General features: G+C 43.4%; 2 protein-coding genes across 2 annotated transcripts in view; both read right to left on the bottom strand.

The window, feature by feature from the left end:
* LOC137847036 (non-lysosomal glucosylceramidase-like) overlaps positions 1-6592 on the bottom strand; it is a 393739-nt gene extending 387147 nt beyond the window's left edge. Inside the window, exon 1 of the mRNA XM_068665308.1 lies at positions 6155-6592. Within this exon, the coding sequence (XP_068521409.1) occupies positions 6155-6185 (31 nt within the window). The 5' untranslated portion in view covers positions 6186-6592. The remainder of the gene's footprint in view (positions 1-6154) is intronic.
* Positions 6593-17334: 10742 nt separating this feature from the next.
* LOC137847028 (syncytin-2-like) overlaps positions 17335-19544 on the bottom strand; it is a 77423-nt gene continuing 75213 nt past the window's right edge. Inside the window, exon 2 of the mRNA XM_068665279.1 lies at positions 17335-18710. The gene's annotated coding sequence lies outside the window, so the exon portion shown is untranslated. The remainder of the gene's footprint in view (positions 18711-19544) is intronic.

Genomic DNA, 19544 nt, shown 5'->3' with positions numbered 1-19544 from the left:
CAGGAAGGTTCACCTACCATGTGGTGTTCACCTGTGAAAACATGAATGCAAGACTTTATTAGCAACAACATAATGAAGATTAGGACAGAAGCATTCACTGCTGAGAACACACCCTGGAGCAAAGTGTTTACTGGAGTCATAGAGATGTACTTGGGAACTGCATGTTTTAAACTTGAGAATAGAAAGCAAAGTATTGCTATGAGAGCTGTAAAAATTGAGCGAACAAAGCATTTCACATCTATTAGCACCTTCTTTTCTTAACTTTAAGTGGGAGAATAGGAAGTAACTAATAACTCTAATCACCCGAGGAAGCATGTGCATCAGAAATAAAAACTACATGAGCTAGGGAAGTTCTCCACCTTTTTTAAATCTCTCTTGAAAGCAAACACAATTACTTGTGCATGGGCATGATGAGTTGTCTTTGTTGTGTGGTATACCTCTGTTTTCTTCTGCAAAGGCTCCAAATCCAAATTACCTCAAGCAGACTTCTTCTCTTTAACCATGCCTGAAGGGTGAACCAAGGCCCACCCTCGTCAGGAGAAAGCCTATGCCAAGGCTGGATGTGGGGCAGCTACATCAGGACCTTTCCTGCTGGTTATGAGTGGCCCTGTGTTGGGAATTGGCACAAAGGGTGTGGACATGAGTCCATGGAATAGTTGTTCGATCTGAGCTTGTTCTAAGCAACCAGGAGTAGGCCTCAGCAAATCCCATGGCTTGCTGTAGCTGAGCAAACCAAGCTACCAGGGTAACTATGAGAAGTTCCCATGACAGTGTTCCCACGTCGCCCAATCGAGAAACTCAGAAAAATATTGTTACCAGCAGCTGGCTTCAAGGACAAGGTCTATGTGACTGCTAATCACAAGGGGGTTGTTTTCTTGCAGGTGGGGTTGTTTTCTTGTAGTTGTTTGTCTGAGTGCTTTTGACCAATAATCTTCTGTGAAACACTGTCCGCCCCTGTTAAGTTCACTATAAAAGTTAGACTATTTGGGCAATAAAAGAGAGCATGATCTGACTCTGCTGGTGCTTTTGGCCGTGCTTCCTCTAACAGTACTGCTCTGGGAGAAGTCAGAAAGAACGATCCAGCATCTGAGTCAGGATAGGACAGGACGGTTCCAGCACACCAGTAGGGAGGAATATTCAGTGTTTGCTCTCAACAGCAGCCTCTGCTCTTTGTAAAGCATGTTTAGAGTTGAAGCTTTTGCTAGCGATGTCCTGTTTCTTCTGTTTTCTACTTTATCAGTAAAAATTGTATCTAGCACGACTGAAGTAAAATGTGTTTGTTTTAATTTGGCTACTAAGCCCTTGACATACTCTTGGCTTTGATTTCCCAATGAAAAATGCACGTGTAACTCACAGTAATCATGTATCTTGGGTATTGACATAAGCCATCCAGCCCAATGCTCCTGCTGTCATCCCCAGTACCCATACAGTTGCTGTAACTAAAAATTACAACATGAATAATTTAAGAAACAGGCGTAAACTCACCCATTAAAGAAAGCTATGTAGTTTTTAGCAGAAACTAATGGTAAAACACAAACATGTGTCTAGAGGCTGGCTATAGCTTCACATTTTTGTCTCTGACTCCAAAATGACCTTTGTCTAAGTAAGGTAAACTTTCTATATTGATAAGATAAATCATAGAATCATAGAATTATTAAGGCTGAAAAAGACCTCCAAGATCATCTGGTCCAACCATCACTCTACTACCAACGTCACCCACTAAACTATGTCCCTAAGCACCCTGTCCAACCTTTCCGGTGACTCCACCACCTCCCTGGACGACCCATTCCAATGCCTGACCACTCTTGCTGAGAAGAAATGCCTCCTAATTTCCAACCTAAACCTCCCCTGGGCAACTTGAGGCCATTCCCTCTAGTCCTATTGCTGGTTATCTGCAAGAAGAGGCTGACCCCCAGCTCCCCACAGCCTCCTTTCAGGTAGTTGTAGAGAGCAATAAGGTCTCCCCTGAGCCTCCTCTCCTCCAGACTAGACAACCCACGTTCCCTCAGCCGCTCTTCATAGGACTTGAGTTCCAGGCCCTTCACCAGCTTCACGGCCCTTCTCTGGACATGCTCCAGGGCCTCGATGTCCTTCTTGTAATTAGGGGTCCAAAGCTGAACACAGTACTTGAGGTGTGGCCTCACCAGAGCAGAGTACAGGGGGACAATCACCTCCCTGGTCCTGCTGGCTACACTATTCCTGATACAAACCAGGATGCTGTTGGCCTTCTTGGCCACCTGGGCACACTGCCGGCTCATGTTCAGGCAAGCATTGCTCAGCACCCCCAGATCCTTTTCATCCACACAGCTTTCCAGCCACTCTGCTCCAAGCCTGTAGTGTTGCATGGGATTGTTGTGGTCAAAGTACAGGACCCGGGCACTTAGCCATGTTGAACCTCATCCCATTGGCCTCTGCCCATCAATGCAACCTGTCCAGGTCCCTCTGCAGGGCCTTCCTACTCTCTGGCAGATCACTACTTTCCCCCAACCTGGTGTCATCTGCAAACTTACTGAGGATGCACTTATTTCCCTCATCCAAATCATCAATAAAGATATTAAAGAGGATGGGCCCCAACACCAACCCATGGGGAATACCACTGGTCACCGGTCACCAGCTGAATCTTTGAAAGAGCAAACCTTTGTAAAAGAAGCAAATCTTGTAAAATAAATCTGCTAAAGCCATGTATTCTTCCGTGTTAGCAACTGTCTTCCATTTACTAGAACGTTTTTCTCTGGAATGGCTGTGGTTTTCAGTTCTAGGCATGTGGAAAGTTTCTTGACCAAACTTTCTAGACTTAAAACATGTCTGCAGTGATGCCTGCACTAGGTTTGGCACTCCTGGATGTCAGATGGATATTTGGAAATCTGGCTGTTTGTCTTGGGGATTCCAGCACTCACTTCCACTTCCAGAATGCGAGAACATTTTTCCAGGGAAATTGGTTACTTTAAATCCTCTGCTCTTTCCTAATGCATGGGTAACATTTGTAGAGGGACTGTTCCTCAGGGAGAACACATAAAACAGCAGAGGGGAGGTGAAAGCTTTTCTGTGGGGTCTTTGTTCCAAGCCCATGGCATTCACATCTGTTTTCTCTCACTTTGCTTCACTGCTCCTTAGGAAACACTTCTGTTCTGGCAGCTCCTGTAATATGAGCTCTGAATCAGTCGTGCAGCTTGTAAACTGGCACATCTTACGCCTTTGGATATGCTGGAGAGCATGCTGGGAACATTAGTTAAGGCATTCATGTGAGAAACACTCTGTTGCCAATAACATAGGCTCAGGTGAGGATCTTAGTGAAGTAGCATTTTTATTTGCGATTGCAATGGTGGGCTTCCCACACAAGGTTCTGGTAGCAGGGGGCCTGCAGTGGTAGCCCCTGTGAGAAGAATCCAGCAGCTACCCCGTGGCAGATAAGGGCCAGTTTCAGCCGGCTCCAAAGGGGCCCACTGCTGCCCAGAGCCAAGCCATGAGCAACACAGTCCATGTCTCTGTGAGAGCACATCCAAAAAAAAAAAAAAAAAAACAGGAAAAAAACAAAACCAAAGAAACGCACAACCAACCAACTTCTGCTCAACAGCAGCTGGAAGAGTGAGGAGTGAGAAACTGCCCTGCAGACACCAAAGTCAGTGAAGAAGGAGGGGGAGGAGGCACTCCAGGTGCTGGAGGCGAAATCCCCCTGTGGCCTGTGGAGAGGCCCCTTGTGGAGCAGGCTGTCTGTGTCCACCACCCCACAGCCCATGGCATACCACGGCAGAGCAGATCTCCATGCTGCATCCCATGGAGAGGACTCTGCTCTGCCAGTATTACCCCTGGTCCTGGAGGATGAGCTCTTTCCCATTCTTGTATAGCAGCTCTCCTCCTGATCATTCCCATTTCTTTCCCTATAAACAACATACTTATAGACATAATTCCCTCCCCCAAGAGTATAAATCAGGTCGTAGGAACTGGTCTAATTGTTCAGCTAGTCTGATGGGGTCCTAAGATAAAGACTTCCTCTCCTTCTTAAAACTCCTAACCTCTCTGCTGGTAAGGAGGGGGGGGGGGGTTCACCTAAGAGGATACACAGTTAGTGTTAGTACTGTTGGTATCAGGGAAGGCAAAATTCTCCATATATCTTCTACCTTGTTCTAATTCTTGCCACAGCCTAGAGTACTCTCCTTCTTCAGGGACAGTGTTAATTGCAGTCCCTGTCTCCTTTCCTGGAGTGACTGCTGCTGCCACCGGTGCAATATTAGGATGATAGGGAGCACAACTTGGCTCCTCCGAAAAATGAATCTTATTGTTTACATATGTGAGAAACACTCCGTAGCCAATAACTTAGGCTCAGGCGAGGATCTCAGTGAAGTAGTAATTTATTCGCGATTGCAATGGCGGGCGCCCCACAAGCAGGAGAGAGCGCATCTACTAGTTCCAAAACACAGTTTATATACCTTTTGATGGCAGGACCCTCCCCTGTTTCCCCACTGAGTGGGTAATCCAGGTTCACAATCTATCTGATGCTTCACAAACAATGCATGGCCTTCAGTTGCCGGCCTGTTAAATTTCAAATTTCTTTTGACATTTTTACTGCTTGAAGTGGTAATGTTTCTTCACTTATCTGACTTGACTTGACACCGTGATTTTCACCTAATTGTCCTAAGGAGACTGGTTGTCTGCATTTTACTAGGTCGCCTGCTAAACTTTCTTATCACTGTAAGCATATCTCAGTACCACATTCCCTCCTTCTAAACAATGTAACTCTGCAAAAACAACATTTCTATTCCCACAATTCCCCCCTTTTCTTTTTTTATAAACTGTTGATTTTTGCAAAACCTTTCTCTAAGGTGTAATTTGATAGATTTCTTTTTCTTCTTTGCTTTCTTTGCCTTCCATCTCCTCATTATCTCCTTATCTGAGTAAGGTGGTAGCTCCATGGTCATTTGTTTCAATAGTGCAGTTTCAGTTAACCACTGTACTAGTCCTCTTACACAGGGGATAATGCAGCAACCAATGGCTGTCAAAACTCCTACAACTATGATCAAGGATCTAAATACGCCTACTTTTTCTGCCAATTCACTGGCAAGGGTGGTAAGCCCTTGCAATGCTCTTGTTACCGAGCCATCTGGGACACTATTGTTGGGTATAAGAGTGCAACAATGGTTGCTCAGTATTACACACACAAACACACCTACTTCCTCTGCGAGCATCATATCTAATGCTATCCTGTTTTCCCAAGCCATTTTGCTGATGTCATCTAGTTGTTCAGCGATTCCTCTCATCGCATCCTTGGTATAATTGATGAATCTCTGCTGATTATAATATAAATAATTAATCCAATCCACATTTTTATTGATTGTTACCCACCAGAACAGTGACTCAAACCCTGCAGCAATTTGATTTCTGGCTTTATGTTCATCTGGAACTCCTCTAGGTACCCCAATAGAATCTATGTATACTCTATCATCAAATGATATTCCTAAGCCTCTTTTACTTCTGGGTATTTGTGATGTTTCTCTTTCAAATGCCAGGGTGAAGGGTATAGCTAATTGAACAAGTGCACAAGTGCCTTCCCAATTAGATGGTAGGGTGGACCGTAAGATCTTCCCTCCACCGTACCACCAGAGATCTGCCCTGGGGATCTCTAGTCTTGAGCAGTTTCCCATCAAGTCCTTGGTAGCACAAGGCAAATTCTCCCAGATGCCAGGTAGCACTCACACCCTGCCGTGAGAGGCAAGCTGTATGGTTACCTATAGCTGTAGAGAATGCAGCGGGAACTGCGATATTGTTATCATGCAAGTGTGGTGTAAATGCCTGAAGTAACTAGGAAAATAAAAACTAACATTCACGTTTTTAAGGAAAAGGTACAGCTTTGAAGAGGCTTTCAGGGTAGGGCATAACTGCATTCCCTAGGCTCCCAACCCTAGATGCTATCGCGCTGGGGAAACTTGGTGTGCTAGCTCTAAGGAACACCACGGAGCGTGGAGTGGAGTGGAGACACCACGGCTAGGCTCTGTGATCAGGTGGGACCTCGATTGTTCTTGTGCACAAAGCAGCACTTTTTGCCACCCTAAGCCAAGGACCTGTCATGTTTTGACAAATGCTGTACCCTAGTGTTCTTTTTGCTCATTATAATATCATTATAATACCAAAACACACCTCCATCCCAAAAGCTACCCACCTCCAAGGTGCGACCACCCCTCACTGAGCATGCGCTCTGAATTTCTCGGAGCCTATTACTTTAAACGGAAACGGGAAAACTTTACACCAATCATAACTAAGATATGCTTGACTAGAGCCACTCAAGCTCCACCTAAAAGATAGAAAATAATATAAATTGCCCCAAGAGAGAGGGGATGTTAGGGAAGATACCATCGTCAGGGGAGATACCATCCCGAGGACATACAGCATCCTTAGGACCTCCTGACTCCTGGGATCAGTCGACGGGCTGAGCCTCTCTTCCCCCCCCATTGGGACGCCTTTGGGTGAGATCTGAATATTTGCTTATAAATCTCTATATAGAGTCTTTGATCCTTTCAACGCGTTTATTTCTAGGCTGAGCACCCATAACACCTATAACACCTATAACATCTGCAACACCTATAACATCTATAACACCTGTAACACCTATAACATCTGCAACACCTATAACACCTGTCACGTCTGTAACACCTATAACGCCTGTGTATTTCATACATACTAACTTGCTTTTGCAGACAGTCACTATCGCCGGCAATCCAAAAGAACCTGATTATCTGTTGCTGTAATAAACCATACTTGATTGCATTGTGATAGCCTTCATTAATGCGACCTGGGTGAGGGTGATTATCCGTGATAGTTCAGTGTTCTGAATCTAACCAGACCCCCAGACGGTTAATGCATTGTTGGTGAATGTCTGAACGGACCCCCAGGTGGTTAATACGTTTTTGGTGAATGTCTGAGTGGACCCCCAGGCGGTTATTACGTTTTTGGTGAATGTCCGAACGGACCCCCAGTTTTGGTGAATGTCCGACTGGTTCAGTACTCTGAATCCAAACGGGCCCGTGACGGTTAATCAGCTACACCCCTTTAACGCGACAGCAAGAAACAGCAAAGAGAGACTTACAGGCCTCATTTCCCCAGGCAGTCTTTTCTTGGTACAATGCAATCATACATCGCATCCCTTGGGAGTCTTTGGTCCACCCCCATGGGAAGGGCACTATCTGGGCAATCGGTCATCCCAAGGCACGAGCATAGCAGTAGCTACGGTTGAGACTCTGGATGGTATATTTGACCCATTCTATCCAGGCATTCACATCCCCATACCCTGTTTGAACTGACACATTTCAGAGGGCCTCCTGTTTTCTCTCCTGTTTTCTCCTTGAGTTTCTCCCTTTCTCTGATGGCAATAGAGGATTGTTTCCATACAGCTATTCTCAATCTGGCTGTTGGGTCTCTCCCAGTTATTTGTTCTCTCTGCTCAATTGTTGTTGGGCATTTAAATCTCCACAAGCTAACACTTCACAAACATCAAACGTGACAGAATGTGGTACATAACCCTCTGTCACAGTCACCCATATTTTGACGGGGTATCCCGTTTTTGCTATTATCTGGTCATGCCTTTTCCAAGTTGCCAATTGACCGAGGCCTTCTCTGAGTCCTAGAATCACTAAAAACAAAATTAGTAATCGATTTTTCCCTGTCATTATTTTTAAACCTTAGGTTTCCAAATAATTATCGATACAAAAAAAAAAAATAAGATGTACACTACTACTATAACAACCCCCCCTTGGGAGCACTGCAATTCGCTATAGGTCTGTTCTTTCTCTCAATCACAAGTCACAGACGTTAGTTACCTGTGAAAATAAAAGGTTAGTTTACAATTGTAAGCTCTTATCCTGCTCAGAGTCCACTATGAGATTTTTCTCTTCAATTTCAACTTCCAACAAGTCTTTTGTAGGAACAGCATCCCAGGTACTAGCGTCGACGGATGCCTTCACTCGAGTATAGTGAGTCCAACCTTTTTCCGCAGTTCTTATGGCTGTTTCAGTGGTTAGTAATTGTCCTTCCCATTCAGGCCGGAGTTGACTCTTTCCAGGTCCAAATCAGGACCTGGTTTCCTGGGTGATGGTGGTGAATGGGGAATTCCAAAGGTGGGGTTTGAGCCAACGACCCACAGGTCCTCAGAAATGACAAAGAGGACAACCCCAGAATACAGTTCTTAAGAAAACTCTCTTGTTTTGAATTGTGGTATCTCATCCCTTCTGCCCAGATAGGGTAATCTGCATCTCATATGGTGAAATTCCTATATCCTTTCTTGGTGCTGTTTAAACCTGTAGGAGTAAGCATTTTACCCAAGGAAGTTGGGTTTCTAACACTAGTTTAGTTAATTGCTTCTTTAATGTCTGATTCATTCACTCCACCTTCCCAGAAGAGGAGGGGTGCCAGGGGCTGTGAAAATCCCACTCAATCGCTAAGGCCTGCTTTAACCCTTGCAGTAAAACTTTACACCCATTCAGTCACGTGGTCAATTAGGACAAACAAGTAACTCAGTAAAATCTACCTGTATACTTTGGAAAGGTCAAATCCCTGGCTCCCATCCTCTTCTAGATGGGTTACAGAAGACCTTTTTATTTACCTTTTGACATATAATACATCCTCTGCATATGTGCTTCGCTAAAGTGTATATTCCTATACAGACATACTTTCTTAGCACAACATCACACGTTGCTTGCACCTCCCAATGACTCTTTTGATGTAAAACAGTTAATATTTGCCTCATTATCACTTTATTCAGCATTTCTCTCCCATCAGGGAGTATCCATTTTCCTTCAGACTTCATGGCTCCTGATTCCTTAAAAAAATCTTTCTTTTAAAACTTTTTTAGTTCTTTCTTAATTTTCAACAATTCCCTGAATCCTCTCTGCATTTATTCTGTTTTCCTTCAGACATTAGATGCCTTAAATACCTGACTTCTCTTTCTCCATATTGTAATTTATTTTATTTTTTTTTTTAATACTCCCAAGCCCTGCTTTCCCAGAAAGTTGAATAGCTTGTTAGTAGCTTTCTTCACAACTCTTTTCTCCTGTCCTGACAATAGAAAACAATCCACATATTTGTTAACATTAATACCTCCTTGGGAGGTTGTAATTGCTCCAAAACCTTCTTAGAACTTACCCAAATAGATAGGTGGCCCTGTAAACCCCTGAGGTAAAATCGTCCACCTATATTGTTGCTTCCACCCCCATTTCAGGGTCTTTCCAGTCAGAGGTGAATATATGTTTGCTCTCAGGGCCTGAGAGCACTCCATTAATAACACTGTTATTCCAGTCTAACAATTTACTATTTGAATGCCCAATTTAATCATCAAATCCCTTCCCAACAAGTTAGTTCCTGCCTTGTGTACATACAATAATTACCCAGTGATCATTTTATCCCCTAGTCTCAGCTTGGTATCCCCCAAAAGTGGCACTGTTATCCCAGCCCCTTCTGCCCCCATCACTTTTTAGGGTTTCATTAGTTAATTTAATCCCTGATACTTTACAAGTCAGTAATGACCTAGCTGTTCCCCAGTGTATTGGGTTTGATGGCAAGGTTCGGGGGGTGTGAGAGGTGTGGGGGTGGGAAACTGCAGTGGCAGCCCCCCCTGAGAAAACCCAGAAGCCTCCCCGTGGCAGGTAAGGGACAATTTCATCTGGCCCCAAAGGGGCCCACTGCTGCCCAGAGCCAAGCCATGAGCAATACAGTCCGTGCCTCTGTGAGAGCACATCCACGAAAACAAACAAACAAAGAAACAAACAAAAACCTGCTGCTCAACAGCAGTTGGGAGAGCGAGAAACCCCCCCGCAGACACCAAAGTCAGTGCAGAAGGAGGGGGAGGAGGCGCTCCAGGCGCTGGAGCCGAAGCCCCCCTGCGGCCACTGGAGAGGCCCCTGGTGGAGCAGGCTGTTCCCCCCTCCCCGATGCTTGGGAAACTGACCAAACACCACAGCAAATATGCAAATATACCACAACTTCTAGACTGTTACTTAGATAATGCCTACATCACCTTTCCCTGCTCATTCAACTTCAAACAGCTCTGTTAAATACTACATGCCACACCTTTAACACCTTCAGCAACCCTTTTAATACTTCCTTTATCTTTCTCCAGCCTGTACTTTTCTAATACCAGCACCAAAGGCTCAGTCAGGGTCCAACTTAATTCCATACCTTTTCCCTCCAAGATAAACAACATATCAATATAGCATATTTCATCCAATTTTCCTTCTTTCTTCCTTCTTCCACTCCAGATATTCCTATTCGAAGTGGCCAGCCTGGCCACACTTAAAACATCGTATCAAAGCCTGTCTCTGCTAGGACTCAGGCCACAACACAGGCAGCCTTCTTTGCCTGCCATTCCTTCATCTCTCTTCCTCTCCTTTCCATCCTGGCCCTGACTCCCCCTGAAGATTTTTTCCTCTTTCTCCAACCCTCTGCTTCACTACCCGCTGCACTGTCAATACCATTAGTTTCACTTTTTTTTTCTTTTTTTTTTTTTTTTTTTTTCCTTCTTATCTCCCCTCCAGACACACGCCTCCAGGGCCTCCCGCAGGAGGGTCCCCCAGTGACCATTCACTACATCCCCCCACCTTCTAAAGCATTTTCTGCGTATTTTGCCAGGCTTTAATCATACAATGAACTTTCAAGAGCCCTTGGGATACTGGGTCCTCAGGTCTCATCCCCAAGTACTTTCTCATTCTGACCCCAAGTCTCTCATATGATTTCTGTGTTGCACACTATTATTATTCCAGCCAGGATTGGCAAGTGGGTATTTCTGCCCTGCCGGTATTACCCCTGGTCCTGGAGGATGAGCTCTTTCCCATTCTTGTATAGCAGCTCTCCTCCTGATCATTCCCATTTCTTTCCCTGTAAACAACATACTTATAGACATAATTTCCTCCCCCAAGAGTATAAATTAGGTCATAGGAACTGGTCTAATTGTTCAACTAGGCTGTTGGGGTCCTCGAATAAAGACTTCCTCTCCTTCTTAAAAGTCCTAACCTCTCTGCTGGTAAGGAGGGGGGGGTAGTTCAACTAAGAGGATACACAGTTAGTGTTAGTACTGTTAGTATCAGGGAAGGCAAAATTCTCAACATATCTTCTACCTTGTTCGAATTCTTGCCAGAGCCTAGAGTACGATCCTTCTTTAGGGACAGTGTTAATTACAGTCCCTGTCCCCCTACCTGGAGTGACTGCTGCTGCCACCAGTTCAATATTAAGATTATAGGGAGCATAACTTGGCTCCTTCTCTGAAAAAGGAATCTTATTGTTTACACATAAATTTAAAGCCTGAATTTTCATCAGACCCGTATTTTGGCCAAAATACTGCTGTTTCCTTAATTGGTTCTTTTTTACTGGAACGGGCTGCCCAGGGAGGTGGTGGAGTCACCATCCCTGGAAGTCTTCAAAAGACGTTTAGATGTAGAGCTTAGGGATATGGTTTAGTGGGGACTGTTAGTGTTAGGTCAGAGGTTGGACTCGATGATCTTGAGGTCTCTTCCAACCTAGAAATTCTGTGATTCTGTGATTCTTTTGTCCAGACTGATACGCAATATTTAACCTTTTTTTTTTTTTTTTTTTAATTATTTTTCTTTTACAATCCCTCTAATTTTGGGATTATGTTTCCAATCTCTTATAATTCTTCAGGAAGAACTATTAGTAGGCACTCCCCCAGGGATATCTCCCTGTCCCCTGGAACTCATATCTTCCCATTTTTCCTAACCCTCGCCCGTATGTGCTACAGAAATTTCCCTTCTGCAGTGTACCACACACCAACGTACTGAAAAATGGGGGTGTACCGCCAAGCACTTCCCCGTGCCAGCGTTACCGCACACCTGAGTTTACCAGATTCCCTGGTGTACTTCCAAGCACTTCCCCGTGCAAGGATTACCGTACACCAGATTCCCCTGGTGTAGTGCCAGCACTTCCCCGTGCAAGTGATTCAAAGATCGAAGCCGAAATTCCTTTAAGTGGTATATTCTTTATTGCAGCGCTGGATGCACGGGGGATCTCTCCACCTATCGTGCATACCCAAAGCGGAAAGCAGTCTTGAATTTATACAATCAATCTATCAATATTCTACAAGCGCCTATACATATGCATTACCTATCCCCGCCTTCCCTCGCTTCTCATGCTAATTAGCCTTTTGGCACCTTGCGCCTGCGTAGAGCCTCCCAAGAATTGTGGGCAGGGGTCTTTGGGACGTGGGCAGGGGTCTTTGGGAGGAAGACCCCGAGTCTTCCTCACAGTGTACTTTTCACCTTTGGTCAGGAATCTGCTGAATTGGCACGTTTCTTAATTGCGAGAGCTGGTTGTTGCCAATTCTTCCGTTTGTTGTATCTTTATAATGAATTCCAATGTCCAATTTTGAGATTTATAGTCCTTACATTTGTTTCTCTGTCCGTCTGCCGCTTCCTTATCATGAGTTCCAGTGTCTTGTTTCGAGATACACAGTCCATGTCTGGGGATTGTCCTTGCCTCCCCAATGCCTCCCCAATGCCTCCCCAATGCCTCCTTAATCAATCCCCCCTTTTCTTTTCCCATGCAAATTCTTTTGCATCAGATACTTTCATTATTTACAGTAACACAACAAAGCAGGCATCTAAACAACATGCACACAAATATTCCTAACACTACTAATGTGATTAGAGCAATGAACACTTGTTTCAAACATTGGAAACTGGGCAACCAGGAGGTTAACTTATTCCATATTTCACTAAAACTCCATGAAAGATCATCTTTACTGATCTCATGTAGGACCCTTGTTTGCTTCCATATTTCTTCCAGGTCGGTAGAGATCCTTCCACTCTGATCTACATACATACAACAACTTGTATTTATTATTTTCGACCCCAAGATGTGTTTTCCCACAAATTAGTCCAAGATAAGTTTGCAGGCAAGGGAATCCTGATTAACGATACACCCTTATTCCCATGCTGTGGCAGATGGGTGCATACCCAACAGTTCGTCTTATTAATCACTTGAGATACAGTTTGTATTAAGGTCAGGTGTAAGTTCTCGTCCCAAGTTGCCCATCCCAAATCTGACAACCATACCCCCACAATCATTAGGATCTGGAAAAACGCAATTTTGCTGGTCCAATTGGGGTCGTGGTCCATATCCTCGCCAGGGCCTTCTTCACCCTTGAATCGTGGATCCAAGCTGCTTGCTCCTTAATCTTAATGGCAGTGTGTGTTGTCAGTAATACCTGGTATGGTCCCGTCCACTTTCCTTCCATTTTTCCTCTAGGGGTTGTCCTGAAAAAGTCTTTATATATATAATCCCTGAGCTTAAAAGGGTGGATTGGTTGATCCAACCGTCTAGCCCAGGTCCTGAGAACAAATTTATGTACTTTATTTAATTATTTCTGAAGTTCAGTTATATATGCATATAAATATTCTAATCCTAACTGCGTTCGATCCTCTCCACTAAATAGAAATGGATACGGCCTTCCATATAAGATTTCAAAGGGACTCAAATTCCCTTTTATTCTAGGTTTAACTCAAATTCTAAGTAATGCTAAAGGGAGGGATTGAGGTCATGACAAATTAGATTCTTGTCCGATTTTAGCTATTTGTTGTTTAATTAAATGTTTCATTTTTTCTACCTGTCCACTTGCCTGCGGTCTATAAAGAGTATGCAGTTGTCTTTAGAATATCTTTAGAATCTTACTTATCTGTTGTACCACTTGCACACAAAAATGTGAAACTCTATCAGAAGACATTGCTACTAGAATCCCAAAGCATGGTATTATTTCATTTAACAAGACTTTAACCACTTCTTCTTGCTTTGTTTGTTCGACAGGGAAAGGCTTCAGGCCTTCCTGAAATCATGTCAGTCAGAACCAGTAAATAACAATACCCCCCTTTTCTAGGGAGTTCTGAAAAATCAATTTGCCACAGTTGCCCCGAATAATTTCCTTTACTGATTATTCCAAATTTTATTCTATTCTTGGTATTGGGGTTATTGTGTAAGCAAATGCTGCATTGTTGAGTTACTTGTTTTATTGTTGTATATAAATTTTGTTCCACTAATGTCTGACTCAGGCTCTTATGCAATGTGTCAGCTCCCCGATGTGTTTTATTGTGTTCTGTAAGAACTATGGGCCATATCAAATTAGAGGGTATTATTACACAGTTATCTTTTAAATATACTCATCTATCTGGTTTCATTTTACCTTTCAAATCTTCAATTAATTTTAAGTCTTCTTTTGTATAATTTGTCTTTTTGGTTCATATGTATAGTTTGGATTTTACCGTCTGGTATTAAAGACAATGCCTTCCACTTGACCTCTTTCCGCCGCCCTTCTTGCCTCTTTATCAGCCAATCTGTTCCCAATCTCGAAGTCGGTGGATCCTCTTTGATGCCCTCGGCAATGCATAATAGCCACTTTTTCTGGTTGTTTTACAGCCTCTAACAATTTTAAAATTTCTTCAGCATGTTTTATCTGTTTTCCCTGAGCAGTCAGTAATCCACGTTCTTTCCAAATCGCTCCATGAGCATATACCACACCGAATGCATATTTAGAATCTGTCCAAATATTTACCCTTTTTCCAGCTGCCAGTTCCAATGCTCTCGTGAGAGCAACTATCTCCGCCTTTTGAGCTGATGTTCCAGGGGGTAAAGGCTTAGACTCAATTACCTGCTGAGTAGTTGTTATAGCTTTACATTGTCCTTGTGTAACAAAACTGCTCCCATCCGTGAACCAAGTTTCTTCTGCATCTTCCATGGGCTCCTCCTTAAGGTCTGGTCGGCTGGAATACACAGTCTCCATAGTTTCTAAGCAATCGTGAATCACAGGTTCCTCCGGAGCATCACTAAGAAAAGAGGCTGGATTCACAATATTAGTTATCACAATTTCCACATCGTCCTGTTCTACCAATATTGCTTGCAATTCTTGTTTAAGTTGTTTAAAGACTTTTTGTGCATCTCCAGTCCAGACTAACTTTGACTGGTTAATCTTTATCAATTCACATAGAGGCTTTACCAATCGTCCATAATTATAAATCCAAAGGCGACACCAACCTGTCATTCCTAAAAAGGTTTGTAGCTCCTTTACCGTTTGAGGTTCTGGAGTCCGGCAAATGACTTCCTTATGTTCAGTTCCTAGTTCTTGTTGTCCTCCCGAAATTTCAAATCCCAGATAGGTCACACTTTGTTGAGCCAGCTGGACTTTCTGTCAAGAGACTTGATATCCATTTTAAACCCAGAAAATTAAGAAAACTTATAGTCCATTGAATACAGCTCCCTTTAGTCTCGGTAGCTATTAAGAGATCATCTGCATATTGTAACAAAACACCTTCAGTGTCCGGAGGCATCCATGTTTTGAGTTCCCTTGCTAATTGGTTTCCAAAAATAGTGGGGCTATTCTTGAATCCTTGAGGTAGTAATGTCCACGTAAGCTGCGTCTTTCTGCCTGAATTGGGATTTTCCCATTCAAAGGCAAATAGGTTTTGGCTTTCTGTGGCTAAGCCTAGGCAGAAGAAGGCGTCTTTTAAATCCAGTACGGTAAACCAGACTTGACTATTCTTTTAATTTAGTCGGCAAAGTATAAGGGTTTGCCACTACTGGATGTATATCCCCAGTGATTTTACTTATGGCCCTCAAATCCTGAACTAACCTATAGCTTTTTTTCATCTGCCTTTTTAATTGGCAATATGGGTGTATTGTATTCTGATTCACATTCAATCAATAATCCATACTGTAAAAATTTATCAATTATCTCTTTAATTCCTTTCCTATCTTCTATCCTCAAAGGATATTACTTAACCTTAACGGGTTTCTCTCCTGGCTTTAATTTAATAATTATTGGGGTCACATTTTTAGCTCTTCCAGAGACTTCAGTGGCCCAAACTCCTGGATATACTTGATTTATGATCTCTAAGGGTATTTCACTTTTAGGGTCGGTTTGTATTAGTGCCAGGCTTAACACATTTATTAGTTGTTCTTCTCCTATTCTTAATTTCATTTTCCCTTTTTCAACGACAATTTCTGCTCCTAATTGCTCTAATAAATCTCTACCTAAGAGTGCCCATGAGGAGTTAGGTGTATATAAAAGTCTGTGTATGCCCCATTGTTTCCCTAACTTGTACTTCAAAGGTTCACAAAAATAAGCCTTTTCGGTTACACCTTGTCCTGGTTTCAGTTAGAATAGAGTTAATTTTCTTCCTAGTAGCTGGTATTATTATTATGTCTTATTAAACTGTCTTTATCTCAACTCACGGGCTTCACTTTCCATTTCTCTCCCCTGTCTCAGAGAGGGAGGGGGAGGGTGAGCGAACGGCTGCGTGGTGTTTAGCTGCCAGCCGGGTTAAACCACAACACACCTTTTACCCTAACATAATAATTCTGTGAAGGCATTAATGCTTGATTTAGAACTGAATACGTTGCCCCATATCAATAAGAAATTTCACTTCCATTCCTCCCCTAGCTTCATTATAATCAGTGGAGGATCCGCTAGGGTAGATTCCCCAGGTCCCCGTTATTCCTGTTGAAATCAGGGACCAATGATTACCCTAGAAAAAGGCTAGTCAATTTGTCCTCCGAAGCCAGGTCCAAACCGTTTTGTTTTATTTATTTATTTATTTATTTTCATTACATTTCAGAGTTGGTCCAAAAATTCCATAGGGGTTTCTTTTAGACCTTGTTGGAAGCATATTCTCAATTCCCAATTCATCCAGATTTTAGTATTTACTTAGCCGTTCATAATTTTAGGGATGATTAGGGACTCAGTGGGGTCGGTCAGGGGAATGCAGTTGTCCACAGTTCCCTGAGCGGTCCCATCGGTAATCTGAGCTCGCACATGAACTCAGGTTGTTTTAAGAGTTAACTGCTTTTCTGTTTCCATAACAACTCTCTCTCGGACCCATCATGATCCATTTGCCCCAAAGGGCTAACACCCATGATTTTAAGATCTCTGCCTAGAGCAGAGGCAGAACTATTAACATTCTTACATCCTCTTTTCCCTGCTCATTCAACTTCAAACACCTTTAACACTTTCAACAACCCTTTTAACACTTCCTTTATCTTTCTCCAGCCTGTACTTCTCTAATGCCAGCATCAAAGGCTCAGTCAGGGGCCAACTTAATTCCGTACCTTTTCCCACCAAGATGCTGAAACAACATCAGTACACAACATTTCATCCTATTCTCCTTCTCAAAACCAACATTAACTGTAGCAAAACATTAGAGTTTAAAGTTCCATTTAGGGGCCACTTTTCTCCACATTCCAGCTTATAAAGCGGCCACCATTGATTACAATATTTTATCAATGTTTTCCTGTTCACACTTCCACCGGCAGATCCTCCAATATCCTTCCAGTGACTCAAAACACATCCTAACGCACTTTTCTTAGGAATTTCACTGCTTACTCGCCCCCCCATTTTCCAGTTTACACTTTCAGAATACACGTGTTACTTACAAAAGCGTATCACAAAAACGTATCACTCACAAAATTACAGGCACGCAATATCTTTCAGTAGCGATGTCACAAAGCTACTATTACCAGCAATATTGCTAAAATCACAATAACAATAGTCAGAGTCAAATTCCACATGCGATAAGTCAGAAAACCGAAATATGTAATACCGTAACGATATCTTTCTTATAACAATGCCACGAACCTACTATTACCACCAGAAAAATAGCCAAAATCACAGTAACAATAACCAGAGTTAAATACCATACTCCATGAGTCAGAAAACCGAAATAAACAACACAATTCCAGATGGACCTTAAAGCGAGCTCTTTCCTTAAGGTCCCCAAATATACTTATGGTGCTTACCACAAAGTATATACCAAACACTGCCTCGCAGAAGATCACCTTCTGACTTACAGACAGTTCCAGATACAGATGGACCCCAAGGTCCCCAGATATACTTGTGGTACTAACCACAAAGTATATACCCAATACTGTCCTGCAGAAGTCACCTTCCGACTTACTGGACAGTCCCAGATGACCGGTCTACCAGAAAACCAAACCAGAATAAAGAATATACTCACTTACAATGATGGGGTCCTTGTCTGCCTCCGCAGTGATCCGGTGAGTCGATGAGTCCCTCCGGGAAATCCCGGGGGTACCCTAGGGAGTCCTGTCCCCAGCGGGTCCTGCGGACCGGCAGAGAGGTTGTCCCATCTGGGGTGCCAGATTGATTCAAAGATCGAAGCCGAAATTCCTTTAAGTGGTATATTCTTTATTGCAGCGCTGGATGCACGGGGGATCTCTCCACCTATCGTGCATACCCAAAGCGGAAAGCAGTCTTGAATTTATACAATCAATCTATCAATATTCTACAAGCGCCTATACATATGCATTACCTATCCCCGCCTTCCCTCGCTTCTCATGCTAATTAGCCTTTTGGCACCTTGCGCCTGCGTAGAGCCTCCCAAGAATTGTGGGCAGGGGTCTTTGGGACGTGGGCAGGGGTCTTTGGGAGGAAGACCCCGAGTCTTCCTCACAGTGTACTTTTCACCTTTGGTCAGGAATCTGCTGAATTGGCATGTTTCTTAATTGCGAGAGCTGGTTGTTGCCAATTCTTCCGTTTGTTGTATCTTTATAATGAATTCCAATGTCCAATTTTGAGATTTATAGTCCTTACATTTGTTTCTCTGTCCGTCTGCCGCTTCCTTATCATGAGTTCCAGTGTCTTGTTTCGAGATATACAGTCCATGTCTGGGGATTGTCCTTGCCTCCCCAATGCCTCCCCAATGCCTCCCCAATGCCTCCTTAATCACAAGGGCTTACCATACAGCAGATACCCGACCCCCAAGGCAATACTTAATATTTCTTACCTTGGTCTGTGCACAGAGTTACCGGATCGATTCTTAAAAACCCGGAGTGCCTACCTTCTTCCTTTCCCCACTACTTCACGGATCCTGCCTCTTTAACCAGTCTCGGGCCCTCTGTCAGCTTTCCGCAGAACCGCCACCGTCGATGCACAGGACCGCTGAAATCAGCGGGGCATGCCTTCCTGCTGCTGCGGCGGTGGGGCTCCCCAGTAGGTGACTGGATCCCGGACGAGCCCCGAAATTGTGAGAAACACTCCGTAGCCAATAACTTAGGCTCAGGCGAGGATCTCAGTGAAGTAGTAATTTATTCGTGATTGTAATGGCGGGCGCCCCACAAGCAGGAGAGAGCGCATCTACTAGTTCCAAAACACAGTTTACATACCTTTTGATGGCAGGACCCTCCCCTGTTTCCCCACTGAGTGGGTAATCCAGGTTCACAATCTATCTGATGCTTCACAAACAATGCATGGCCTTCAGTTGCCGGCCTGTTAAATTTCAAATTTCTTTTGACATTTTTACTGCTTGAAGTGGTAATGTTTCTTCACTTATCTGACTTGACTTGACACCGTGATTTTCACCTAATTGTCCTAAGGTGTCTGGTTGTCTGCATTTTACTAGGTCGCCTGCTAAACTTTCTTATCACTATAAGCATATCTCAGTACCACATTCCCTCCTTCTAAACAATGTAACTCTGCAAAAACAACATTTCTATTCCCACACATATAAATTTAAAGCCTGAATTTTCATCAGACCCATATTTTGGCCAAA

Source organism: Anas acuta, chromosome W (genome assembly GCF_963932015.1).
Source record: "Anas acuta chromosome W, bAnaAcu1.1, whole genome shotgun sequence".
Taxonomy (NCBI): domain Eukaryota; kingdom Metazoa; phylum Chordata; class Aves; order Anseriformes; family Anatidae; genus Anas; species Anas acuta.
This window is presented reverse-complemented; position numbering and strand designations above follow the sequence as displayed.